General features: G+C 38.0%; 3 protein-coding genes across 4 annotated transcripts in view; 2 read left to right on the top strand and 1 right to left on the bottom strand.

Annotated features, from left to right (window-relative positions):
• Positions 1-401: 401 nt before the first annotated feature.
• On the bottom strand, positions 402-6344 carry entr1 (endosome associated trafficking regulator 1). Its single transcript, XM_026931073.3, has 8 exons — positions 6053-6344; positions 5576-5673; positions 3329-3745; positions 3135-3208; positions 2870-2981; positions 2691-2753; positions 1786-1925; positions 402-1646 (listed from the first exon to the last, which is right to left on the bottom strand). The coding sequence occupies exons 1-8, from the start codon at positions 6096-6098 to the stop codon at positions 1562-1564; spliced, it is 1035 nt and encodes a 344-aa protein (XP_026786874.1). The 5' UTR covers positions 6099-6344; the 3' UTR covers positions 402-1561.
• Positions 6345-10792: 4448 nt separating this feature from the next.
• ubac1 (UBA domain containing 1) lies at positions 10793-20914 on the top strand. The gene is made up of 10 exons (XM_026931451.3): positions 10793-11297; positions 12485-12605; positions 12742-12815; positions 12951-13058; positions 13452-13554; positions 13665-13773; positions 14018-14291; positions 14475-14561; positions 16128-16266; positions 17809-20914. Exons 1-10 carry the CDS (start codon positions 11160-11162, stop codon positions 17922-17924), a joined length of 1269 nt encoding a protein of 422 aa, XP_026787252.1. The 5' UTR covers positions 10793-11159; the 3' UTR covers positions 17925-20914.
• Positions 20915-22980: 2066 nt separating this feature from the next.
• Positions 22981-26943, top strand: part of msh3 (mutS homolog 3 (E. coli)) — a 63411-nt gene continuing 59448 nt past the window's right edge. Inside the window, exons 1-5 of one of the 2 annotated variants that reach the window (XM_026931597.3) lie at positions 22981-23334; positions 24110-24230; positions 24328-24539; positions 24752-24958; positions 25573-25689. In XM_026931597.3, the coding sequence (XP_026787398.3) occupies positions 23173-23334; positions 24110-24230; positions 24328-24539; positions 24752-24958; positions 25573-25689 (819 nt within the window). In that variant the 5' untranslated portion in view covers positions 22981-23172. The remainder of the gene's footprint in view (positions 23335-24109; positions 24231-24327; positions 24540-24751; positions 24959-25572; positions 25690-26943) is intronic. The other variant, XM_026931598.3, reaches the window with a different exon arrangement.

The raw sequence follows: 26943 nt of genomic DNA on the forward strand, positions 1-26943 counted from the left end.
TAATTCAAATCACAGAGATAAACAGTGTGTTTGAGTATACAGGAAGGTAAAATAAAAAAAACCAAAACACCAAACTATTGTTTGACTCTTTGGTCAAAATAGAGTGCAATGAATATACTTTTTTATTTTCCTGTATCAATAACAATATGTCCAGTTTCTGTAATTAAAGTTCGCATTATTTTGTATGTATCAAAACACAAATTTTAAAAAAAATTTTTCTTAAAAGCAGGTTGTTTACGCATATCTCATGTACAGATGAATGCAAAGGTTTGGTATCTCTATTTTTACAATTTATTTACTAAATTACAAAGTCAGAGAAGTTGAGAAAAAACCTGCAACAACCTCCCAGCTAATTTCCTTAAAAAACTGTGCAAGAATTTAGTTTTATACTCAGACAGAAATTGTTTTTTTTTTTTTTTTTTTACTCTTTACTGAACCATACAGTCGTTATTTTTGACACTTAGAAAGTACCCTTCTTTTGCTTTTAGAAATACCAACAGTACAGTATACAGACTTTTGCACAGTACTGTATTTTTTCACTATTAATATCTTAACATACACTGTCTGACCATATTCATTACTTATAAAGCACTATGTTAATAAACAACGCTATGCACTCGATTGCACAAAAATATTACACTACACAAGCTTTACACAATTTTCACATTTGAGTAACGCAAATGAAAAAGCAGCTGTTTCTAAGAAGTCGAATTTCTCACTTCATTACGATGTCTATAGCGTAGAGATGCGCGTGTTCTCTGGGACAGGAACGAAATCTCAGCTCTCCTATGCTACTGGCCAGGGAGCGATAGAACAGACTGGTATTAGTTGCAAACAGTGAGCGGGTTTTATTTCAGTGGATAAAGGGCATGTGGGTTGATAGATAGGACTCTAATTAAAGTGCACTAAACTGTTTGATAGACACACTGACAACAGACCCTGACCAATCCAGAGATCTGAAATTAAAATGGGGACTAAAATAAAAAATTGTCAGAAGGAACAATTGGTTTAAAAATTAGGCTGCTTTCACACTATTTTTTTCCTCAACGTTTTGCATGTAAACTTATGCATACAAAAATTGTAAAAAAGTTCTTCAGAAAAGCATCAAGTGATGTCATGCACTTTTTTTTTTAAACTTTCCAACCAATCAGGGAGGTAATTGACTACGAGGAGATTCATGGCATGTTCAATAGAAAATATTTGAACTTAGTACACAATGTGACGTCCCACTTCACGTCATATAAGCAGCTCAAGTTCTCTTGGTTTTCTGCCTCCAAAGCTACAGCGAAGGCAAACAATTCTTAATCTTTATTACTGTTAATAATAAAGGTCACTGAGATAGCAAACTATTCTCGTCAGGTGGACAATACTAGCTAGGATGGGTAAGAGTGTTGTCATGGCGTGGTGTGTGTGCGTCACGTGAGGCGTACAGCCACAGAGAATAACATTACATGGACTACGATGGCGGTAAAAAGTCATGGTATGTGAAAAGCATCTGATTTGAAAGAGTAAAGGAATAATGGTGGAGGTTAAGGCACTACATAGTGAAGTAAAGAAGGTGTTATTTTGGAATCTCAGTAATCTTGTCAATTGAACGCAGCAGCTCTGATACGAGGCACAAAGTCTCTCTTCCTGTCAGCAACTGCCTGTGGACAGAAAATATACACTCAATAGCATCCATCATGTCATATGCCTAATCACTAAAGTGTATGAAATTATATTCATTTCAGCTGATTATCACACTCTGATGAATGTCAGTTACAAGATTTTGATTTTTCAACATACTTGATGGAAGTCTCAGCATCTTGGGCAGCTTTGATAAGGTACTTGGATGCCACTTGTGCATTTTGTCTCATTGAGCTCAAGGCAGCAGTTTCTCCTGCACGAAGTCGCTCATTCTCACATCTGTATGCTTCTAGCTGGCTCTGGAGAAAAGAGAAAGAAAGTAAGAGTTGTTATGTAAGCAGTAAAACACACCATGATGTACAGATAGAGGAAAGTAATCAACCACAGCAATTTGTCAACGATTACAATTGTTAATTGTACTTTTAGCCATTTATAGTTACATTCGATGTTGTGGAACGTCCGTAAGACAAGATCGTTCCTGTTATCATTTACATTACAGCAGCTATAAACAGCTGATCTGTTTTCTCTCTCTCTCTCTCTCAAAGTTAATAAAATGAAAAAAAAAACAGCTTGTTTTACTGAAAAAACAGAAAGTGCAAAGTGCTCTATCCTGAAGACTTTCCTGTGGTGGAAAAATGTACTGCCTGAAGCTCTAACACTGGAGACTCCTTCCATAAATGTTCAATAAATGTCTTCTTACAGAAAGCCTCATCCTATCAACGGTTATATGTCTCTGTTAAACAGTTGCTCATCAATTTATTATTAGTTTTAGATCATGTGGCGCATCCACCATACAAGTCCCTGTGAATACTGTGTGTTACTATAGAAACAATAACATTAACAAGCGTATTAATATAAAACCTGTGATTTGATTCATAGCCGGCAATACTTAATAACCCCATTCTGACCAATCAGATTTGAGAATTCAACACCACTGTGGTGTAAGTTTAAAATAAGGAAATTCTTGCAGACATGTGATGTAATAATACATAAATTGTACAAAAAAAGGTGCAAATCTATTAAAAAAAAAAAAAGAAAAAGAAAACACAGTTGGAAAGCCAAACCTGGAGCTGCTGGACCTCTTGTTTCAATTTAGACAAACTGCTTTCAGCTTTAACAGCTCGTTTCTGTGTGTGGAAATAAAACACGGTCCGAGTTACTTTTCACTCTGGGATTGTGAGGAATGGTGTATTCAGGTATTCATGGTAAAGTCAAGTAAATGGAAATGGTCTAGAATGCATACCGTCATGAGCTGGAGGTTTTCTTCCACAGACTGCACCATGCTCTCCAAGGCTTTGGCTTCTCTTTCCTCTCGCAAATTTCGATTGTGCAACTCGTCTGTAAGCTGTCTGATCCTAAACAGTACAGACAGGTTTCCTGATTAGATCTGCACACGTGAACAATAACCATGCTTCTCTGTACAGGTTACGAAAAGTCCATTTGTTATCTGTCATCATACACAAAAAACATTCACAGGCATTATTTATGTATTCATGCTTGTATCTTACTTTGTAGAATCAGCCTCTGACTTTTTTATCAGTTCTCTGATATGTTTCCGAAGCTGAGAATTTTCTTCTCTTAGCTAGAAAACAGGAGACATGAGACACACACACACATGAACACGTTAAAACGAATCACAGAAATAATAACGTGACACAATTACACCACTGATAAACGAATAAAACACGCAAGATCATTTCACCTTTTGCTGGTAACTAATCCCATTTTCTGTACTGCTTTTTTTCGAGTGGAAGGTGAGATCAATAACTGAGGTCTCTTCATCTCCTTCATAGCTACCCGTGCTCCTTCTGTGGACGTGAGGCTGTGGTGAGAAGTCCTCTCCCAGCTCCCACTCGTTTACCGTCTCGTCCTTGTCTTCACAGGACAGTAAGGAGTGATCCAAATAAGCACTGCCTTCCAGAGTGCCGCTCAGTCCTAACTCATGTGCTTCCTCAATGGCCGAGGGCTGGTAGCTTTCAGTCCATTCATCCTCAGGTTTATAGTCAAACGACTGGTCAAGCAGAGAGGGATCTGTGAAAAAGTGAGCCTTATGGCTGTGCTCGAAGCCTGTGGCGTACTCGTATTCATCCTCCACTGAACAAGCACCAGCAGACGTTTTCTAGAACAATAAACATTACTAACATCAGCACAAACGCCATTATCATTGGCACACAGGATCAACTCAGCTTTCGTATTCTCATGGTTATTAAAGAATCAACATATTTGTCTTAGACGCTCCTTGAACATTATCAGTTTACAAAATAAACAGACTCTTGAGATAAAAAAGCAGCTGTCTCAACAAACACCACGTCTGGCCTAAGCCATGTTTAACCCTTATTCTCCCAAAAGGGTTATTCAAACGTATTCTTGTATATTTAAAGTTTCTTAGCTTCTCAAAATGGTTCTAGTTTATAATTCCTTCTCAGAGAACAACTTTGGTAGTTATTAGTGATTAATGATTGCAATCCAAATGAAAAATTCATTAAAAAAACACACCTATTTTATCTTTTCAGCATTACGTGCAATACTGACAATACAAACAGTATTTTCTTATGTTTATCCTATGTCTGTGTGGGTTTCTTCCGGGTTCTCTGGTTTCCTCCCAACCCCCCAAAAAAGCATGCTAACATGCTAATGATGCTGTGCTTCATTTCCCCTAGGTGTGAATGAGTGTGTGTTTGGCGTCCCATTCAAGGTGTATTCCTGCCTCACACCCAGTATTCCCGGGATAGGCTCAGGATTCACCGTGACCCTGACCAGGTTATTAGAAGCAGAAGCTTTTGTCACACATACATCACAGCACAGCACAGTGAAATTCTTTTCTTCGCATATCCCAGCTTGTTAGGAATCTGGGATCAGAGCGCAGGGTCAGCCATGATACAGCGCCCCTGGAGCAGAGCGAGTTAAGGGCCTTGCTCAAGGGCCCAACAGTGGCAGCTTGGCAGTGCTGGAGCTTGAACCCCCAACCTTCTGAGCAGTAACTTTATGAATGAATTGATGTGCCAATGATGAAAACATACTGACTGAAGCTCTAACACTGGAGACTCCTTCCATAAATGTTCAATAAATGTCTTCTTACAGAAAGTCTCATCCTATCAATGATTATATGTCTCTGTTAAACAGTTGCTTATCAATTTATTATTAGTTTTAGATTCTGTTACTATAGAAACCACTGAGCCACTACTGCCCTTTATGAATGAATTGATGTAAATGAGGTATCACATGTTTGGGAATGTTTTTTTTTTTTTTTTTTTTTTTTAAATACTCTGGTTACCACTTAGTCCATTCGTTTTCACTTTTATCAAATGAGCTGAACATAATGTGTAATCGCTGTTATACAGTGGGGTCCAAAATTCTGAGACCACACAAATTTTTTTCCGCTTAAAATTGGAAATAAGCACAAGGTTTAAGAATTGTGAAATATTTAAAACAAAGAAAGTAAATGTTCAATATTTTGAATATTTAATATTCAAGATTCTGCACTATTTCTAGTCACCTATTTAAAAGCAAAACTCAAATGTGTGATATTGACCATGTTTAATACTTTGTACAAAAGGTCAGATTTTCCTCAGGCCTAATCTCTTCTATTGAAGCAGGTGTTCAGACGACACTCTGATGGATTTGATCTAAAATGGATCAAAAAATTTTACACAAACTTGTGGAGTCCACGCCAGCTCGAGTGTACACTGTCATACAAAATACTAAGAAACTCTGAAATTCATGTCAATATTTCAAACATTCTACTTTTCACTCGAGTCATCACAGTTGTCAATAATAGAATTTATAATGAAATTTGTCTTAAATTAGAAAAGAATGCAAAAGAGAAGCATTTTCACTAGTGCTCTCAGACTTTTGGACCTCCCTGTGTGTAAGGTCAAGCCCATAAAGTGGAAAATCCCTCTTTCTTTCAGTAAGACCCGAATAGAAAAGAAGATTTATAGTAGTTCACCTCAACAGGCTCGACGGTGCTGGAATGTTGATTTTTGCTCCTGATGAATTCTTTGAAGGAGAAGGGATTCAGTTCTTCTCCGTCCTCTTTCGGCTCATCTGAAGTAGATGTACAAACCGTGTTAACATTGCAGAACACTTCTAACACACGATATCACGAGATCAAGAAGTAATAATAAGATAGTGTTCCTCTTGATCACAACAGAGTGATCACATTCACCCCTCCCTCCCTCCCTCCCTCCCTCCCTCCCTCCCTCCCTCCCTCTCTCTCTCTCTCTCTCTCTCTCTCTCTCTCTCTCTCTCTCTCTCTCTCTCTCTCTCTCTCTCTCTCTCTCTCTCTCTCTCTCTCTCTCTCTACCAGGGTAATGATCTTGTCCCCTGAACTGCCCATCTGAAGTGTTTTTCTTACCCACTTTGCTATAACTGAAGTGTTTCATGATTAGCTCAGGTGAAACTAAAGAAAAGCAATGCTACTTACCATCTTCAATAATGAGCTTTTTCTTGGATGTTTTGTGTTTGGACATGTTTCCTATAAACTGCGTTGTGTTCTTAACACACAACACTAACACATCTCTGCTGCTCAGCTGTCAGCTGTTCCTCTGTGGTGAATTAAAGCCCTGCAGCTGACAGCCTATAATATAAATCAACACAAGCCAAACACACCGTCTATACAGTGCTCTAACAGCTCCAGATATGTATAATAATAAAGAGTTATTTCCCTGCAACTTTTTGCTTCTCCACCCCACACATGCATGTCTTCTTCTGTCATTTCTCATTCACTGGAGAAAATGAACAATGCCACCTAGTGGCCTGGCAGGAGTTATATACACTGATCAGCCATAACATAAAACCACCTGCCTAATATTGTGTAGGTTGCCCTTGTGTCACCAAAACAGCTCTGATCCATCAAGGCATGGACTCCACAAGACCTCTGAAGGTGTGCTGTGTTATCTAGCACCAAGATGTTAGCAGCAGATCCTTTAAGCACTGTAAGTTGCGAGGTGAGGCCTCCATGGATCAGACACCTTCAACTCTTGTTCATGTCATGTTCCTCAAACCATTCCTGAACAATTTTTGCAGTGTGGCATGGCGTGTTATCCTGCTGAAGAGGCCACTGCCATTAGGGAATACTGTTGCCATGAAGGGGTGTACTTGGTATCCAACGATGTTTAGGTAGGTGGTATGTGGCAAAGTAACATCCACACGAATACCAGGATCCAAGGTTTCCTAGCAGAACATTGTCCAGAGCATCACACTGCCTCCACCAGCTTGCCTTCTTCCCATAGTGCATCTGATGGGTGCCATCTCTTCCCCAGGTAAATGACGCACATGCACCCGGCAGTCCACATGATGTAAAAGAAAACGTGATTCATCAGACCAGGCCACCTTCTTCCGTTGCTCCATGGTCCAGTTCTGATGCTCACGTGCCCATTGTAGGTGCTTTCGGCGGTGGACAGGGGTCAGCATGGGCACTCTGACCAGTCTACGACTACGCAGCCCCATACACAGCAAGCTGTGATGCACTGTGTGTTCTGACACTTTTTTTTTTTTTAATCATAGCCCACATTAACTTTTTCTGCAATTCGTGCTCCAGTAGTACTTCTGTGGGATCGGACCAGACGGGCTATCCTTCACTCCTCACATGCATCAGTGAGCCTTGGGCGCCCCTGACACTGTCCACTGCATACTGTGAACACCACACAAGACCTGCCATCTTGGAGATGCTCTGACCCAGTCGTCTAGCCATCACAATTTGGCCCTAAAGTTGCTCAGATCCTTATGCTTGCCCATTTTTCCTGCTTCCAACACATCAATTTCAAGAACTGACTGTTCACTTGCTGCCTAATATATCCCACCCTTTGAAAGGTGCCACTCTAACGAGATAATCAATGTTATTCACTTCACCTGTCAGTGGTTTTAATGTTACAGCTGCTCAGTGTAGCTAGAGTTAAAATGATAAGAGATCAAAATAGAAAAATCAAAATAGAAAAAAAAAATCAGCGACGTAGAAATAAACAAACACAAATAATAGACAATGAAAAACCTCCATATAAATAAGAGAAATAAGTGTAAGTGTTAGATGAATAAGAAATAACACATCAATAATGTATGTCTTTATATCTATTAACATTCAGTTGCTTTACTTAAGATTTTGCATGAATCAGTTACATGTTATTTATATAATAAAACAATGCAGATTGTAAGGATGAAGTAATATTAATTATGTATGTAATACTTTACACATTAAACTAAAGTACTCTCTGCTATAGGCTGTGGCCATATAGCAGCTTATCATTTACTTGAGAATGAGTTTGAGATCTAAAAAAAAATCATGGACTAGACCTTTTATAGTAGGTACTTGTACTTTTTTGTACTGGGGTAAAAACACACCCAGTGCTCCTCTATGCCATGGTGAACATCACTGAAAGTATTCTTCATAAATGTATGTTATTAGTCAAGAATTCGCAGATTTTTCTTTCACATACAGTAAAAAAATACTAATTGGGCCTTTTTGTGGAAAGTGGTGGCTCAGTGGTTAAGGCTTTGGGTTAGTGATCAGAAGAATGATTAAATCTCAAGAATGATTAAATCTCAGTATCGGCAAAGCTGCCAATGTCGAGTCCTTGAGCAAAACCCTTAACTGTCTACTGCTCTGTTGTATCTTGTCTCAGCTGTAAGCTGTAACTGCTTTTAACTTTCAAAAAAAAAAAAAAAATCAAGTGAAGTAAAATGTAATGAAATGTTAATGAAATGTTAAAACATAAAATGTTTGTAATTAAATACCTTTGAAATAAAACTTTTGTTATATACAAAAATATTTCCAACTGTAGCGGAACTATAAAGCAGTCTAGGTCTTTTCATAAGGCCTCTACATTACATTTAAAAATAATTCCTCACTTATCTTAAAGAAAACATACACCTTTCCCACAAGATAAACTTTACTGAGTAAAGGATGTACTATATAAACTGTGTTCAGTGTGTAGTTCTTCTTTTGTTATGTACATTTTTTTCTCATTTTAATCTTCCAGGTGACATTACTAATTAAATCATACCATCTGAAATGGATTTAATAAGGAATATTAGAGGAACATGTAAATGTAAATGCAGTGTTTCTGCAATTACTGTTTACTTCACATTCATTTGACATCATTTCACTTCAGTAAAATATGGTTAGTACTCAAATTTGGAGAACCTGTACAAATCCATGTTTAAGTATTAGGAAATGTAGTTAGTATATGATATAGAGATACAGTTAAACACCATATTGCTTTTTTCATAGTGGACACACACACCATGGACAGGATGCTAGTCAGTCACAGGGTACCACACACGCACACACACACACACACACACACTCATTCACACCTAGGGTAAATTTAGAGTCAGCAGTCCACCAGCTACTTGTGTGTTTTTGGAAGGTTGAAGGAAACCCACATGAACCTGGAGCTGTGAAGCACCATCTCTCACCACCTTGTAAGTGTGGTATAATATAATATAATATAATATAATATAATATAATATAATATAATATAATATAATATAATATAATATAATATATGAAATGAATGATAATATAATGTAACGTTTTAATATGCACAATTTATATTACATATTATGTATTCCATTTCTAAATGAAGGATTTGTTTGTAATATTGGTAATGAACTCCCTAAACACATATAGTTACAGTTTACTCTTCTCCATTTCTGTGAGAAGTCAGTATTTTCTGTTTTAGGTCTTGTGATAGTGATCCTACTGCCTCTTACCTTCCTAAGGGTCTGAGTCTATTTCAGCTTTTCTTGACTTTAATATGACTTTACACGTGTAAAGTAAACACGTGTTGACTGAGGCGCATTTAAATAAACTAATTAAAGCAGGGCAAAGGAGATGTACAGAGCCCTGCTGATGATGCATATCACTATACAAATAATGCATGAACACTTATTAATGCGCGGCCATGACTTAGTACGGGATGGGAATGAAATAAATATATGATGACCAGTGAGGCATAGGACCGAGCTAAATATGTTATGTCTGTGACTTAATAAGGTGCAGGAATGAAATCCTAGGAAAGAGATAGATAGATAGATAGATAGATAGATAGATAGATCAAAATTCACACATTACATCAGCAGCAAAAAGAAGAGTAAGTAATATTAAAGAGTAATAAAAGTAAACATATTCAGTAAAACACAAGTGTATATATATATATATATATATATATATATATATATATATAGACACATATATACACACACAAACACACAGACACATATATATTTTATATATATATATATATATATATATATATATATATATATATATATTATACGTGTATGTGTGTATGTGTATGTATATATATATATATATATATATATATATATATATATATATATATATATACACACACACTCCTCTTCCTGTCCGTCTGACAGATAATCTGTGACCCCTGTGATCATGAGGGTGTTGACCGATGCACGGCCTTGACTCAGTAATATGAGGGAACAATATTGTTTAGATGTGGTCACAGCTTAATGAGGCATGATAGGATGAGAAAAAAAAAAACTTCTACATTAGTCAAAAAAAACCCAACAACAACAACAACAAAAAAACAGTAGTTAACTTAAAGTATTAACATTTTAGATGTTTATTATTAGATTATTACTATATTTATCCATTCAGAATAATAGACTGCTATTGAATAATAATAATAATAATACTAATACTACTACTACTAATAATAATAATAATGATGATGTGGCACAACATTTAAAAAAAAAAAAACTATTTAATGAAGTATGTTGTTTAAGATAAGTCTTTACTGATTCCAAGAGGAAATTAGGAGTGTTTATACATAAATACATACATAAATAAATACATAAACAGCATACATAAATGACAAGGCACAAAAACACATAAGAAATAAAGTAAGAAAAAAAAATAAGATAAAATAAAATAAATGTTGAAAATATTGAAAAATAAAATGAAAAAAATGTAAAATTAAAAATCTAAAAATGTCTGCATAGCTTAGATATACCTATTATAAACAGTAAACCTATAATAGGTATTATATTTATCATATACACCTCTAGATATTCTGAGTACAGGATGATAGAGGGGACGAAAACTTTTGCACTGCGCCCTGAAGGGAGAGAGAGAGAGAGAGAGAGAGAGAGAGAGAGAGAGAGAGAGAGAGAGAGAGAGAGAGCGCATGCGCAGACGAGGCGCCCCGCTCTTCCGTGTGCCGCCGCTGTCTCTGTATCACAGGTGGAAACAAAACGGCGCTCAGCGACTGGAGCTGCTCGGGGGAGCCGAGGATATTAAGTTGCGTTGAGGGATTTAGCTAAGGCCACGCTGACTGGATATATCTTACAGCCTGCAAAATGCTCGAATAACGATAACTAGCCGGTGCTGGTGTGGTTGTAGTCGGCTGAAGGAGAGGAGAGTGTAGCTTAGCTAGCTAATAAACAGTTAGCGCGTTAGCCACATTAGACAGCTCGGCTGCAGTGGGGCTTTATTCTGGGAGAGCTGCTGCTGCTGCTCCTGCTGCTGCTCCTGCTGCTAGACCTAGAGCCTGATCTCAGCCATGTTCGTACAAGAAGAGAAGATCTTCGCAGGGAACGTGTTGAAGATCCACATCTGCACCATGGAGGGCACGGAGTGGCTGGAGGAAGTCACTGAAGACACTACTATAGAGAAGCTGAAGGAGAAATGCCTGAAGCATGTAAGTATAACTGACTAGCTGTCAAGTCTTGTAGTTCACTTGGCTCCCAAAGCTTTCAGCAAGGCCCACTAGATCTGTCAGTGGCATTGCAATGTATTTTTAGACTCTAGCAGGCAAGTAGACACAGGGCTATTTATAATTAACCAAGCTGTACTGCTGTTTATCCCACAGAGCCCAAGTTCTCAACCTGGACCTGCACATGTTACTGTTTTCCCTTCATGCAACTGATCAGCTCATGAGCAGTCCTTCCTGAGCTGAATCATGTGTGTTAGAGCAGAAAAACACTCACATGTGCAGGTTGTAATCCAGGACCAGGGTTGGGAACCTGTGACGTATAGATCCAGCCACAGTGCCATTAAATCATTATTTTTGCTGCTGAAATCATAAGTGTTAATGTCCAGAGCACCAATATGGATCGACCACGACCACATGCCTTAAATATAATACACACTGAAAAGGATCCTCGTTCCCCTGAGGTGTGTGTGTTTCTGTAATGATGTTAGCACCTTGAGGAATTGTAAACAGTCAAATGCATAATGCAGATTCCACTCATGACATTTGTGTGCTTTTCAAGGACGTTTTCTAGGAAAGGGACCTTTCCGATTATGTTAATGTGTGCACTTTAAATTTCATTTCCTGCCATGTTTGCAATGGTGTGCGCTGCATGCTACTCCGACCTGCACACCCTTTAGCCAAATTAGTTTTTTTGCCTGGAAAAAAGAAAAAATTAATGAAAAAATTAGGGCTTAAAAATGAAATAATGAAATGTATGTGTGTGTCTTGCAACAAAATGTAACAGTGAAATAGTTCGTCAAACTGTATGGTGTGTCAAGAAGAATTGACAACAATTGGCCAAGATAACTGATATGTAGTTATATCTGAACTATTTGACCTTTTTTTTTAAAAAAAATTAATTTTAATAAAGAAAAAAAAATCTGTGAAACCTAATAAACTAAAAGCTGTTTTGTTTTTGATTTCTTTGGTCTTGTTTTTTTTTTTTTTTTTTTTGTTTTTTAAATCCCTAGAGTTTTATGTCTTAAGACTCAGTGCGTATCATTGTTTTGTAAATAATATTTAAAAATATCAAGTGAATATAATTGTATTTTATAATTGTGTTTATATATATATATATATATATATATATATATATATATATATATATATATATTTTTTTTTTTTATTGACAGTGTGCCCATGGGAGTCTAGAGGATCCCAAAACCATCACACACCACAAACTCATTCATGCAGCTACAGAAAGGATTCTTAGTGAAACCAAAACCATCGCAGATGAAAACCTTAAAGATAAAGGTATCAGCATCATTCTTTACCCTGTTTTCTTCCATTTTCCGATACATTAAACAATGTACATATTTCAGTACGTTACATTAATGATTAAAGCTTTTTTCTTTTATTTTAATGATTAAAGTGCTTCTTTTCTTTTTAGACTGCTTGTTATTAATAAAGAAGAGGGCGCCACCACCACATCCCAAAATGACCGACATATCCTCAGAAGAGAAGGTACCCCGCCATGATCTCTGAAAATTAGCCGCTATTTATTGTGAATTCGGTCAAACCCGCATATCACATTGCACACACAGAATTGATTCAGTCTGTCTTCTTTGTTTTGTTTTTTTTCCCTCTGTGCACTGGCAGAAGAAGCAGGAGAGCAAGGCTCCTGATAAAGACGCTATCCTCAAAGCCACAGCAAATCTGTCCACCCGCCACTCCGACCGCACCGTCACGCAGCACAACATCAGAGACGTGAGTAAGAGCAGCGAGTGAGGTGTGTTAGACAGGAACTGGAGCTGAAACACATACTTTGTTATCTAAGGCAAAAAAAAAAGAAAAAAAAAAACTGACAGATTCACTCTGATTCATTCTGATTCACAGATTTATTAATTTGTAGGAATACAGGCTTATAGTATGCAACGTGCAACAAAAGCCAATTTTGAAATTATAAAATGCTGAGGTACAATAGCTATTTTGTCCCTAAAGTAACTGAATAATTATGATCGTTAAAAAAGATTTAGCAAAAAATGACTATTTTAGCTATAATTGTGCACCTTTTACTGATAATGTCAGCTGTTAGAATAATTTGTGTGGAAAGTGAAATTTGCTGGACGTAAATGTCTTTTCTATGTCGTTTTTCTCTAGTTCCAGACAGAACTGAGGAAAATTCTGGTGTCGCTCATTGAGGTAGCGCAGAAACTCCTCGCTTTGAATCCAGATGCTGTTGAGCTCTTCAAAAAGGCCAACGGTAAGTGTATGAAATAGATGGAAATAATGCAGGGTTAAATGCTTTCACTTTCCTTCACCGCTTTTGCTGTAAATCTTTCCCGTTATTGTCTCTCTGTGTCTTTATTTCAGCCATGTTGGATGAGGACGATGAGGAGCGCGTGGATGAGAACGCCCTGCAGCAGCTGACTGAGATGGGTTTCCCAGAGAGCCGTGCAGTCAAGGCACTGCGCCTAAACCAGTGAGCATACACTCACCCTGTGTGGCCTTAATCTTTCTTGCTAGTTAATATGTGGAGTTTTAATGCTACAACTCAGACTAGAGTGTGAAGTTTAAGTAAAGCGCTGGATGTGTAAAACGACTGAAAACCAAGCAACACTGAAACACTACAGGGATGTTCAACTGTAATTTAATACAAAAATTTAATACAGAATAATCGGTTTTAGCAGATTCATATGCACTAATCACAGTCACTTCCCTCACAGCATGTCTGTGACGCAGGCTATGGAATGGCTGATCGAGCATGTGGACGACCCCACAGTCGACATGCCCCTGCCAGGTCAGGAAGCTGAAGGAGCAACCGGATCTGCAGCAGCTGCGTCTGCGCCTGCGTCTGCGTCTGCAGGTCCGTCTCCCTCGGGTGCTGGCCTTCAGGCAGCCGCCTCCTCCCAGTCCAGCTCAGAGGAGGCCAAGCAGGATGAGCTGACAGAGATCTTCAAGAGGATCCGGAGGAAACGAGAGTTCAGGCCGGACTCACGGGTTAGTGCCGTGTTTCACAAGAGGTTGGTTTTAACATTCAGCGAAGGTTTGGCTTCTTCCTGTCTTTACTTAGCTTCTATGCTTTGGCTGTAAACACAATTTTACATTGCATTTCTTTTTTGATGCTGTTGTTGGCAATATTTAGAAATAATGGAACTGTTCACTTCTGTGTGTTATATGCAGGCAGTGATTGCACTGATGGAGATGGGGTTTGATGAGAAGGAAGTGATCGATGCTCTCCGGGTCAATAATAATCAGCAGGACGCTGCTGTAAGTCACTCACTCCAACATTAGGACATTTTTAGATAGCGGGCCGTATTCAGAGTCGTGTTTTGCACACATAGTGAGGAGCGAAGACTGAAATTGGACACATCAAAAGCGCACATTGTGCCGTTTACACATGCGGAGCAGAGTTTGCCATTTTCTTGCATGATATTGGCTTGAGCAAGGTGCCACTGTCTGATAGCTTGATGTAACCACAATATGTGTTGCACTAAAAAAAAAAAAAAAAAACTACAGAATGCCATTGTGGGACTAATATTAAATACATAAATATGATGCTACTAATTAATTATTAGTATTGCCCCAATAATGTCCACAAAAGGTTTTTTTTTTGGTCCAGGCATAAGAAGAGATGGCATCCTAATCTGAGAAACTGCTTATCCAAGGACCAAATTTTTTAATGGATAAAATTATGATCATCATTTAAAATGAGCTGTAAGCATTGCAGATGAGTGCTTGATCAGCGTAGTCTTTAAAACTGTGGATGCATTTTCTTTACAGGTGCATCAAATTAACAAAAACATTGGCACTATTCGACAAAAATTAATTTAGCGAGTTAAAAGGCATGTCAAGTGCTATTTTAAAAAAGACCAATTTCCAGTTATTAACATAATAATTACAACTAAGACTATTCATCCAGCAATATTATGACAATATACTGGACTAGACTCCTGTTAGGTTCTCTAGGCAGATTCAAGAAATATCTGGCAACTTCGCAGGAAATTTGCATAATCTAAATAGAGATCCCAGAAAATTAGCTTAAGCAATGTCTGTAACCCAGCTCTGAATACGAGTAACTTTCCTGGGATAAATAGTTTTGAATACGACTCAGTGTCCCTTCGTCCTGTCTCTAAACAAGTAGATTGAGTTTGGAATACCACACCCTGATTATGTAAGCTGGAAATAATTATTTATTAAGCAGTTATTATCAGTAATGACAATGAAATTGACACATAAAATGTTTCCCCACATGTCTGACTTTTCTGTGCATGAATCTTTCTGTATAAAAACTTTAGTAGTAGTTTTATGTAATTTAATTTCCATCGTCGGGCACAATTGCACACCCACTCACACACACACACACTACGGACAATTTGGAAATGCCAGTCAGCCTACAACACATGTCTTTTTACTGGGGGAGGAAACCGGAGGACCCGGAGGAAACCCCCGAAGCACGAGAAGATGGTGTCAAATAAAGTAGTTAAATCCCGAGGCCTGTGCTGAGTAAGAAAGCTGTGTGTACTGTGTTCATGTAGCCAACTGCAGCCAAAAAGATGAGTAAACACTTGTGTGTGTTGTAACAGATGACAGTTTTATGTAGCAGAAATAATTCTCTTTTAATGAACAGGTCTGGATGTGCAATAACTCTTATAGGGATTAAGAATTATTAAGGATATTTGTGCATGTTAGTTGTTTGGTAATGGAAACAGTCCTAGCTATACTGAAAATACCATCAGTTCTAAATTAAAAAATATACTTATTTATTGATATATTGATATATTTTGAGACAGTTTAGATCTTTCTCCTTTTCACCCTTTGACTGCTTTTATGCAGTGTGAATGGCTGCTCGGTGACCGAAAGCCTTCACCTGAGGATCTCGATAAGGGCATCGACACTAATAGCCCTCTGTTTCAAGCCATACTGGAGAATCCTGTGGTTCAGCTCGGCCTCACAAACCCCAAAACACTGCTGGGTAAGTCTGTCTACACGTCTTTTGGCAATAATCAACAAATTGTTTTTTTCTTTTCCAAATTGGGCCTCATTTATCGACAATTTATTAATGTTGTGCGCAAATGACAACTAAACAGTGAAAGAGCAGCTCCTATAAGTCTCAAGCACATTTCTGTACAGGAGAGTGCATCAGATTAACAAAAACATTGGCGTTTTATAAATTTTGCGGGATTAAAGCGGTCTACAGAGTGTCCTGAAAGTCTCTATACTTAGGGGAAATTAACACTTTTTAGCAAAATGTAACTTTATTTACAAAACATCCTTTACATGATTGCCATTTCTGTGTAAAAACACACACGGAGTCGTCTCTCCCACTCATGATGAACTCGTGTTAACAGATCTGGTGTTTGCATGTAATTGCAAGTCCGTCGCAACCTTGCGACAGCTTCCCGATCCAGCCATGAGAATCATTTCAATAAGATCTCCTTTTGTCAAAGGCATTCTTAAATGCTGTCTGAAAAAAAAAAAAATATATATAATATAAACTAAGTATGAAAAAAATTTTCAAAAAAAGTGTTAATTTCCCCTGTGTATGGGGACTTTTGGAACCCCGTGTATATCTTTTACACACATTGCGATGTCATGACCTAGACTTCGCATCTCGTGGCTTCATTTTCATTAAGTTTAGCACCCAACATAAAAAAAATAAAATACTAAATAAAAGGAGGTGCTGGATCAATTGCTATTTTTAAGCCGCAGAATAACCAGGATGGAAATCATTGTTAAATTAAAACTGAAAGACTATAAAGACTCAAAGACTAAAAGATTAAATTAAATTATATACACATTATTTGCTAGCACAGGCACACATAAACTCTTCCTCCTTGTATAGGATGCTATTTTTTTGTCCTAATTGGGTAGTCTTATTTGTTTTATTAAATGTTTTTGTTTTGGATTACTTTCTTTCATATCATTAATATGAGCCAATTACGGATCACGATTTTTTTTTTTCACTAAAATTGTCTGCAATTACAATAATATAATATAATATAATAATATATAAACTTGACAGGGTACTTCATATACGTATAAAGTTGCAGAGACTCAGGCCAGTTGTACCATTTGAAGTTTCACATTAGTGAGTCTCCCGTAATTTATACAAACACAAGCTCTCGTTGCATAACAGGGTTTTTATGACCACGCTTCTTGTTTAAATTCTCCAGTGAATGATTTGTGAATAAATTCATTTGTATTCATTTAGATAAAATGAGGCCCAGTGTTAGTTAGTGTTGCTTGTGGTCATGTGCCGTCTCGAGATGACCCGTCTTCTCAGTTTACTGCATTGTTGGCTCTGTTTTGCTATTTCATGTCTGCTCCGTGCCTTTTAAGCTGACCCGTTGCTGACCCTTTGGAACGTGACTGATTTTGATGAAGAGCAGTACTGAAAAGCAGTCTCTCAGAAACCACTGCTTGTTTGCCAGACAGGACTTTTACTTGTTGACTGGTGGTTGTTTTGTGGTGTTTTTTTTAATCCTGGTGTCGTATTGCGTTTTTTGGCCGGCAGCGTTTGAGGACATGCTGGAGAATCCTCTGAACAGCACACAGTGGATGAATGATCCAGAGACTGGCCCCGTCATGCTCCAGATATCCAGAATCTTCCAGACACTCAACCGCACATAAAGCACATCTTATCTCTGGAGCTTCTACAAACAGGACAGGCTTATTCACTAATAAGGGAAGTGTGTGTGCGCTGCGTGCGTGTGTGTGTGTGTATATGTGCGTGTATGTGTTTGTGTGTGTGAGACTGTGGCTGGTATGGTTTATGTTGCAGAGTTACAGCGAGCAATGAATGTAACAATAATAACAGGATGGAAATTTTTCAGTTTTGAATATTATACAGATAAATATATCTATTTATAACTGACAGAACACTTGTTAAAAAACAAAAACAAATGTAAACAGTAACTTAATAACAACTGATAAATGCTAGCTTCACTATTTGTTTTTTTTTTTTTTTTACATTTTATGAGCTGTTTTTAATTCTATTAAATACATATTTTATTTTATATACTTTCTCCATGATGTAAATTAATATAACGCATCCAGAGCAAAAAAAAAAAAAAAAAGTTTACACTTCAGGAAACACTTTCGGATGCTTCACTTTTTTCAAAGAACTTCTTGTTATTAGTCTCTTCAAATGATTACATTTAATGACAATACATGATTCCAGGATCAGATGATGAACGTATAACAGCGTTATTTTGACTTAGAGTACAGGATGTGGAACTAAAGTTACTGGTACTGTTTTCTTCTGTAACACGAGCGAGAACAAAATGCATCATATGTCATCTGAAGTCCATATGATCTCCGTTATCTGACAGCTTCAGAAACACTGTACAATCCCAATGTGCTTGGTGTTGTGCCATCAGAAATAATGCAACATCTAATTTCAGGTTTGTGTAAGTAGTACACTGTCAGAAAAAAATAATAATAATGTGGACCTTTCAAACATGAACCTAAAGACGTTTTGTGTATCTTACATCATTTTAAAGGTATATCTGTGTTTCAAGGTGAAAGGTGCACATTAAAGGTATACCCTCGAGGGTGAATTTTTTCTGAGAGTGTATGCATTTGTGACGTTGCCACGTAGCCTATAGCTTGTGACAATTCTGGTGCTCTTTAAGGATGTTTTCTCCTTCACTTCAACTATCGTGAGTTCCGCAATGCATCTGCATCAGTTTCACTCAAGTAGAGAAAATCTAATATGCAAAGGAAGAAAGCAGCAAATCTCACTAATGTCTCTACAGAAAAGTTGCTGACTTTTTGCATCCTTGTTAGGAGATAACTTTGCAGAGGCACTAATTTCCCCAGATGATGCAATTACCTGGAAATATAAGCTACCCTTTCTATCCCAGATTCCTCCTCATAAGAGATTGAGTTTCTTCTATTATTTCAGAGCCGCACATAAAAGAAATGAAAAGGCGGCTACAGTATGGGATGTATGGATGTTGCCTCTGACTAAAACACAAAGCTCCTGGTTTGTAACAGAGTACATATTTGGTTTTTCATCCCATCCTATTTAGTCTGAATCTGAAATGTTCAGGTCTAGGTGTGAGGCTGAATATTTCATTTACACTCGTGTTTATTGAAACACCTGGCTCCTGTAAATTGGATCCGCTCCATTTGTTTCCTGCCGCATGGTCCAGGTTAGAAAGATCTGTTATGAATGACGATGAGAAATGATTTGTGCTCTGTATGTCAGGTCACATGTCTCATTTAGCTTTTATTTGTGGCATGTTTACCCGACATTACAGTTTGTAGGCATTTGCACGGACAAGTTCATATCACAATTGTAGTACAATTCTAAAATAGAAAATTCGGTGTGGTCAGTATTAGCTGGCACTTCATAAAATAGATATTTTTTGTTGATTTTACTTTTGTCAGAATTTTAACGGAAGTATCTGAAACATATAGGAAAGATATCTCAAGCCCACATTTCTTTCGGAAATCCAAAGCACCAACCTATTAGTCGTGTGTACATGACACTATGGACTAACAGCCATTATTATCCGTGAAGATGAAAATGGTTGTACTTGTGATGGCTTAGTTACCCTTTATCAGAACACTTGGATACCAAAGTACTCATGATTTCTTCTCTCGTTTTGGTTGTGACGTGAACGTTTGCTCTGAATGTCACTTCGTTTTCTCCTCCTTTGTTGTTTTTCTTTTTCTTTTGCCAGACTCATTCAGTATTTAAAATGGTTTTTGCTGTGTTTGCTCAGGGGGTTTAGAGATATACAGCAGGGAGAAGATCTACTGTTGCAATAGTCTGAAATATATTTAATGAGTGAAAAGTGGTGGAACTGAACATTTAGCAAGATAACAATAATTTAGTGTAATATTTGGATTTATTTAAACACTTAAGTACCCGTGTGTCCTATTTATTCTTACGACGTGTTTTGTGTTGTGTCTGAATACATCTGTATAGTTCATCAACTGATTTTTAAGAAAGACTCCCGTAAGGCTTAATGTCTTAGTAATGCAGCATAACCACTTTTCATTTGTCGGATCATGTATTTTCCTCCTTACTCAGTAGAATTGTGGCCTCAGTCTTACTTCAGAGAAGGTTTTTAACGAACAATCGTCAGTGTTTGAAATCGTTCTCTACACCAGTCAAGGTTCTGAGCAATATGCAATACTCATTCACTCTCCATTCAGTATGGTTTCCATTACTGTCATCACAATAGTATATATTTCTTATTACTGTGTGTTTACAATCCCACTGTGTCTGATAACGTAATGTGAAATCTCTGTAAAACCTTAGCGCTGCCTCTTGCTTAAAGGTTTATTCTGTTTTGTTTAAAAAAAAAAAAAAAAAAGAGGTTGGCTACAGCAGTATCTCTTTAAGCTTGGGATTATTATCATGTTAGAAACACTGAGCTAAAATGCTTGATTGTGTGTTGCTCATATTTAATGATCGTGTCACAGATACAGCAATGAATTACAGCTTCCTATACATGAAGAATCTCCGTTCTATAAACTCAAGCAATGTGAAAAAAATGAGTTTTTTTTTTTTCCACATTCATGTGTTCACTCTACACATATCTACACAGAAGTTGAAAGCCTTGTTTTTGTATTACTACAAATAAAAGGGTTTGGCATTTATGAAACACATTTCATCTGATTTATTTTCAGCAGGGAAGAGTCGTGACTGAGACAGCTACTGTCCGTTTGTAACCTTCTGCGTTTGGTGCTTTTTCTGCTTGAAAATGAAGGAATTAAACACCTTGGCACATGCTGTTATTAGAAAATAATCAACAGTGGGGTGGTGTGATCATTTTCCTATGACAACACATCCCTAAGTGTTTTATTCCTTTTATACTACAGCAATTTGCCAACAAATACATTTTAAAAATGGATTAAAGAATGACATTTTTTTATCGTTCATGATATAAATTAATTCTTGTTATCACGTTACAGCACCTATAAAAAGTCATCCCCTCATCAGCGTATTTTTTTCACCCTCTTGAATAAGACAAAAGGAAAAGTCTTGACTCTTCTGATTCTCCCTTTCTGTAACTTTAATAAACATCTTACAGAAAGCTTCACCATATCAACGATTATACATTTTTCTTTGTTAAATAACACATTTTTACACATCTAGTAGTCCAGTATATAAGTCCCTGTGTATGAGCTGTTACAATAGAAACGATATCGGAACGAGCACGTTAACATAAGCGTGATTTGCCTTGCATTCGGCGTTACTGTCAGAGCTGCTGTTATGTAAGAAATAAATCATGATGGGACGTGCTGTTATAGGATAATAATCCATGATTCTGCGATGTGGTCTGATGTGAAGCAGAGTTACTGCTACCACCCTGAAGTGGCTTAGTTTCATATAGCAGCATGCCCTGATCCATGTTCTCCAGTTTCCTCCCATCTCCCAAAAACATGCCAGTAGGTGGACAGGTTAAGATAAATTGCTGCTAGGTGTGAATGTGTGAATGTGTGTGTGCGCGTGGTGGCCTGCGATGAGCTGGCATCCCATCCAGGATGTATTCCTGCTTCACACCCAGCGTTCCAGAAATAGACTCTGGAGCCACGACAACCCTGACCAGGATAAAACGGTTACTGAAAGTGAGTAAGAATGTGCCACGGTTTTTTATTTCTCTTTTACCACAGCAATTTATATTATGAACAGCAGTTTATTCATGACAAATGTTATTGGACTGTCCATGAAACAAGTTAGTTCCTGTTATCACTTACGCTACAGCAGCTATAAAAAGTCATCCTCTCATCAGCCCTCTTTTTTTCCCTCTTGAATAAGCAAAAAAAAAAAAAAAAAAAAAAAAAAACAGCACAAAATCTTTCCCATGGTGGAAAACTTACTGACCGTTACAAAGTGCTGTAACACCGGAGACTCCTTAAACAAATTTTAAATAAATGTTACAGAGAGCTACATCATATAAATATTAATGTTTTTCTTTGTTAAATAACAGCATATTTTTTAAACTGTAGTTTTTCTTAGATTATATGGAATGTCCACTATACTACGGAAATGGTAAAGAGTCAGAATGATGGCATTATTATAACCCTGTGATTTGTTCGGCAGCCAGAGCTATTGTCAGAGCTGCTGTTATAGAAAATTAATCAACACCTTCTGACCAATCAGATTTGAGAATTCAACAGCGCTGTGGTAAGTTACAGTATATGGCCAAATATGTGGACACCTGACCATCACACCCATATGTGCCCATTCCAAAATCATGGGCATTAACACTGAGTAGGTATAACAGGCTTTCTACTAGATTGGGGAGTGTAGCTGTGGGGATTTGTGCTCATTCAGCCACAAGAGCATTAGTCAGGTCAGGTACTGATGTCAGGTGAGGAGGTCTGGGGTGTAGTCGGTGTTCCAGTTCATCCCAAAGGTGATCAGTGGGGTTGAGGTCAGGGATCTGTGCAGGACACTCAAGTTCTTCCACTCCAACTTTCGCAAACCATGTCTTCATGGAGCTCACTTTGTGCACAGGAACACTGTCATGCTAGAACAGCTTCTTAGTTCCAGTGAAAGGAAATCTTAATGCTACAACATACAAAGACATTCTAGACAGTTGTGTGGTTTCAACTTTATGGCAACAGTTTGGTGAAGGCTCACATATGGGTGTGATACTCAGGTGTCCACAAACAGTTAGCTAAATAGAGTATAATATGAATATAGCGTGATCTGCGCATCTCTGACGCATCCTGTCAGCCCTCGAACAGCCCCGCTGTATCACGTGGGGACGACCTTAAACGTCATATACGCGCCAACACGAGTGTAGTCTTTTGCCGGAGTGACTTGTTATACTGGCGAATGTTTAAAGGATTAGGATTGTAGTTTGTTGAGCAAGGCTGTAACTTTTTCAGTGTTTACTCTGTGCTATGAAATATGCATTCTAATCTTAAAAGACTGTCAGCAAGCAAGGCTTGTGTGAAGTCCAGCACACAGACGACTATCAGCAGATTCTTCAGCAGTGCAGGCGGTAAAGGCGCAGAGGTCGATGAGCCCAGGATTAACTGTGCTGATCGCAGGCAGGAGAGCAGAGGCAAGGTGAGCATGTTTATCAGACATGCACATCACATCTGCACCTAATTATAAACCTGCCATTTACAGCTACACATAGCTAAACAAAGCGCGTGCATGTTCACACTAGTTCTGGCTCGAGCTGCACAATTGTGATGCCTTGCAACATATTACACACACAGCTTATAAACCCTCATCTGGAATAGCTAATACAATTGCATCTTGCATAATGAGCAACAGATTTATATCCCAAAGCCTTGTGTGATGATAGGATGAATATAACCAGGTTGTACAGATGCTTGTTTTTGAAAATTAAACATTTGAAGAGTGCTTGATTTTCTCATTATAGGTGAACTAAAATGATTAGAAAGCTTTCTGTCTCTTCCTTGTAAAAGATATGCACTTGGGGCACATTTGTGAGTGAGATTCCTGTGGTCACGTGACATGTATTATTAGTAAAGGAAACATTACCATGCTGCAAGTCATCTTATTACAAGCATCAATGCATATGTTACTAGCACCTTACACACACACACACACACACACAAAGCAATTTACATTTACACAGCTTGTGCAAAAAACTCTCACTCAGATGTGTGCACAAACCTGAGAAGAGCTGATGCAAATCCAGCGATATTTAACACAGGGTAAATTAATTTTCATTGGGTGTGATGCATATGTATATATATGTTTTACTGGAAATCTTGAAACCTTGAAAATGCTAGAATGCATGAATGTCACTTTAGAAAAGTTCGAATAAATTGAAGACTAATCTTTCTTTGACTTTTGCATGGTGATTTAGAAGCGGCTGCCATTACCTGACGGAGGTTTGAAGAAACAGCTTAAAGTTTCTCACAATGTGAAAGACTTGGAGAAAGAGGAGAAGCCGATGAGCGGGGCAAGCTCTAAAGAAAGCACTAAATGTAAGAATATGTAAGAACCAGCCACATTTGGTCTGTCAGAACTATTCTTTGTTAGTGGATTTTCGTTGAATGTGTTGCTGTTGCTGTTTTCTTGCAGTAGATGAGCAGGGCTCTGCCTCTAAGGCAGGTGTTTCCTGCTCCACACTGGCGAAGCTGCGAGGCTTCAGCTGCCATGCAGGCAGCGAGAGCAGAGCAGCATGTGAGAGTGTGAAGATGGAGGGCTCAGGAACCGGACAACTAGAGAGCACAATGAGAGAACAAGTCAAGATCGAGGAGGACCTTGAAGAAGAGCTGTTTCACAGCAAACAGGTTTGGTGCCAAAGAAACCTGTCAGTGTGCTTCAGATGAAATTAAGCTGTATAAGACATAGCTGGGTGAGTTTCTCAGGTTTGCGTGGGACGCCTGGAATAAGTTCGGAAAACTCTCAGCCCTCTGCTGGCTTTTGATCTTTACTCATGTTTGCATGGAAATTAGACTTTCTTCTTCCTCTCACTGCTGTTTGTTTCTGATGATCTCCTCAGGCGGGTAACTTCAGTCAGTTTGCTAAGACTGGAGGTGTTTCTGCATCTAAGAGGAGTCTCCCAGAACCGACAGGACCTAATAAGAGGACCAAAAGCATCTACACTCCCCTTGAGCAGCAGTACATGGAGATTAAGGAGCAATACAAAGACACAATACTTTGTGTGGAGTGTGGCTACAAGTACAGGTTCTTTGGAGAGGATGCAGAGGTGAGATATGGGATAAGGATGAGATATCTCATGCCAAAAACAGAGCACATTACAGTATGTGCTCATCTGTTTATATGTTTCTTGCCCAGTTTTATGCCTGATCAGTAATACATTGTAAGAAATTTGTGTTGTTAGATATTTCAAATATTTCAAAGTTTATAAAGGGGCATCTGTGACTGATCGATGAGTAGACTGTAAGGGTTAAGAATAGTTTTTACAGTCCCCACACCACGGGATAATCTGGGAATCTAATTCTTGACTCCTTTTGTGATTGTCAAGAGGCTTGTCAGATAATTGTCCCTGTTATCCTCTGGAGTGGCCCAGGCATAACAGCAGCATCTACAGAGGCTAGCAGGTACTGAGGCCTTGCCTTTTTCAGTGGGAGTGATAAGCTCAGTGGCTATGCCTTCTTTATTTATGCTTACTGATACAGTGGCGATGCCTCCTTCACTAAGAGACTTGTAGACCTGTATTAATCTTGTGTCCTGCTGTCCCAGATAAATGCTCTTTTCAATGGTGCAGCCATATCCTCAGTACTGAGACTAGTGTACAGAATAAAGGAGTGAATCTTTAAATTTCTGTAACTGTCTGTCTTTTTGTGCTGGTGTTTACAGATTGCTGCAAAGGAGCTAAATATCTTTTGCCATCTGGATCATAACTTCATGACGGCCAGCATCCCTACTCATCGGCTGTTCGTGCACGTTCGCCGCCTCGTCTCTCAGGGCTACAAAGTCAGTGGTGTAGTTCTCAGCCTCGGTTTTGCTATCAAATGTAGTTAAAACAAAGTTAAAACTCTCTCTCTCTCTCTCTCTCTCTCTCTCTCTCTCTCTCTCTCTCTCTCTCTCTCTCTCTCTCTCTCTCTCTCTCTGTGTGTGTGTGTGTGTGTGTGTGTGTGTGTGTGTGTGTGTGTGTGTGTGTGTGTATATAATTATAATTATAATTACAGTTGAGGTCAAAAGTTTACATACCCCTTTCAGAATCTGCAAAATGTTAATTATTTTACCAAAATAAGAGGGATCATACAAAATGCATGTTATTGTTTATTTAGTGCTGACCTGAATAAGATATTTCACATAAAAGATGTTTACATATAGTCCACAAAAGAAAATAATAGTTGAATTTATAAAAATGACCCCGTTCAAAAGTTTACATCCCCTTGATTCTTAATACTGTGTTGTTACCTGAATGATCCACAGCTGTGTTTTTTTGTTTACTGATAGTTGTTCCTGAGTCCCTTGTTTGTCCTGAACAGTTAAACTGCCTGCTGTTCTTCAGAAAAATCCTTCAGGTCCCACAAATTCTTTGGTTTTCCAGCATTTTTTGTGTATTTGAACCCTTTCCAACAATGAATGTATGATTTTGAGATCCATCTTTTCACACTGAGGACAACTGAGGGACTCATATGCAACTATTACAGAAGGTTCAAACGCTCACTGATGCTCCAGAAGGAAAAACATGCATCAAGAGCCGGGGGGTGAAAACTTTAGAACTGAATTTGAAGCTCAGGGTAAATTGAACTTATTTTGTCTTCTGGGAAACATGTAACTATCTTCTGTAGCCTCTGAAGGGAAGTACTAAATGAAAAAATATGATATTTAGGCAAAATAAGAAAAATGTACACATCTCCATTCTGTTCAAAAGTTTTACTTACTCCGCCCCCGTCTACAGGGCACGAGGGCGCACTGAATGGTTTGTTGGGTCTGAAAATCATGTAAATTTTATGCTGTGTCTCTCACACTAGATGTTAACCTAGTTGAGCATATATGGGAGATTTTGGACTGACATGTTAGACAGCGCTCTCCATCGCCATAATCAAAACACCAGTTGAATGAATAGCTTTTGGAAGAATATGTTTCAGTTCCAGAGTCTTACCAAAGTGCCAATGTGCACTGAAGCTGTTCGGGCAGTTTGTGCTGGCCAAGCACCTTATTAAAGCACTTGTTGTTTTTCCTTTAATATGTCACCTGCTTGTGTATGTTTATGTA

The sequence above is a fragment of the Pangasianodon hypophthalmus genome, chromosome 24 (genome assembly GCF_027358585.1).
Source record: "Pangasianodon hypophthalmus isolate fPanHyp1 chromosome 24, fPanHyp1.pri, whole genome shotgun sequence".
NCBI classification, from domain to species: Eukaryota; Metazoa; Chordata; class Actinopteri; order Siluriformes; family Pangasiidae; genus Pangasianodon; species Pangasianodon hypophthalmus.

Coding starts and splice junctions, on each gene's coding strand:
- entr1 (XM_026931073.3), bottom strand. CDS start 6,098: ATGTCCAAACACAAAACATCCAAGAAAAAGCTCATTATTGAAGATG. Junction 2,754..2,869: donor AAAACCTCCAGCTCATGACG/GTATGCATTCTA, acceptor TTCCACACACAG/AAACGAGCTGTTAAAGCTGA. Junction 1,926..2,690: donor AAGAGGTCCAGCAGCTCCAG/GTTTGGCTTTCC, acceptor TCTTTTCTCCAG/AGCCAGCTAGAAGCATACAG.
- ubac1 (XM_026931451.3), top strand. CDS start 11,160: ATGTTCGTACAAGAAGAGAAGATCTTCGCAGGGAACGTGTTGAAGATC. Junction 12,606..12,741: donor TGAAAACCTTAAAGATAAAG/GTATCAGCATCA, acceptor TTTTCTTTTTAG/ACTGCTTGTTATTAATAAAG. Junction 12,816..12,950: donor ACATATCCTCAGAAGAGAAG/GTACCCCGCCAT, acceptor GTGCACTGGCAG/AAGAAGCAGGAGAGCAAGGC.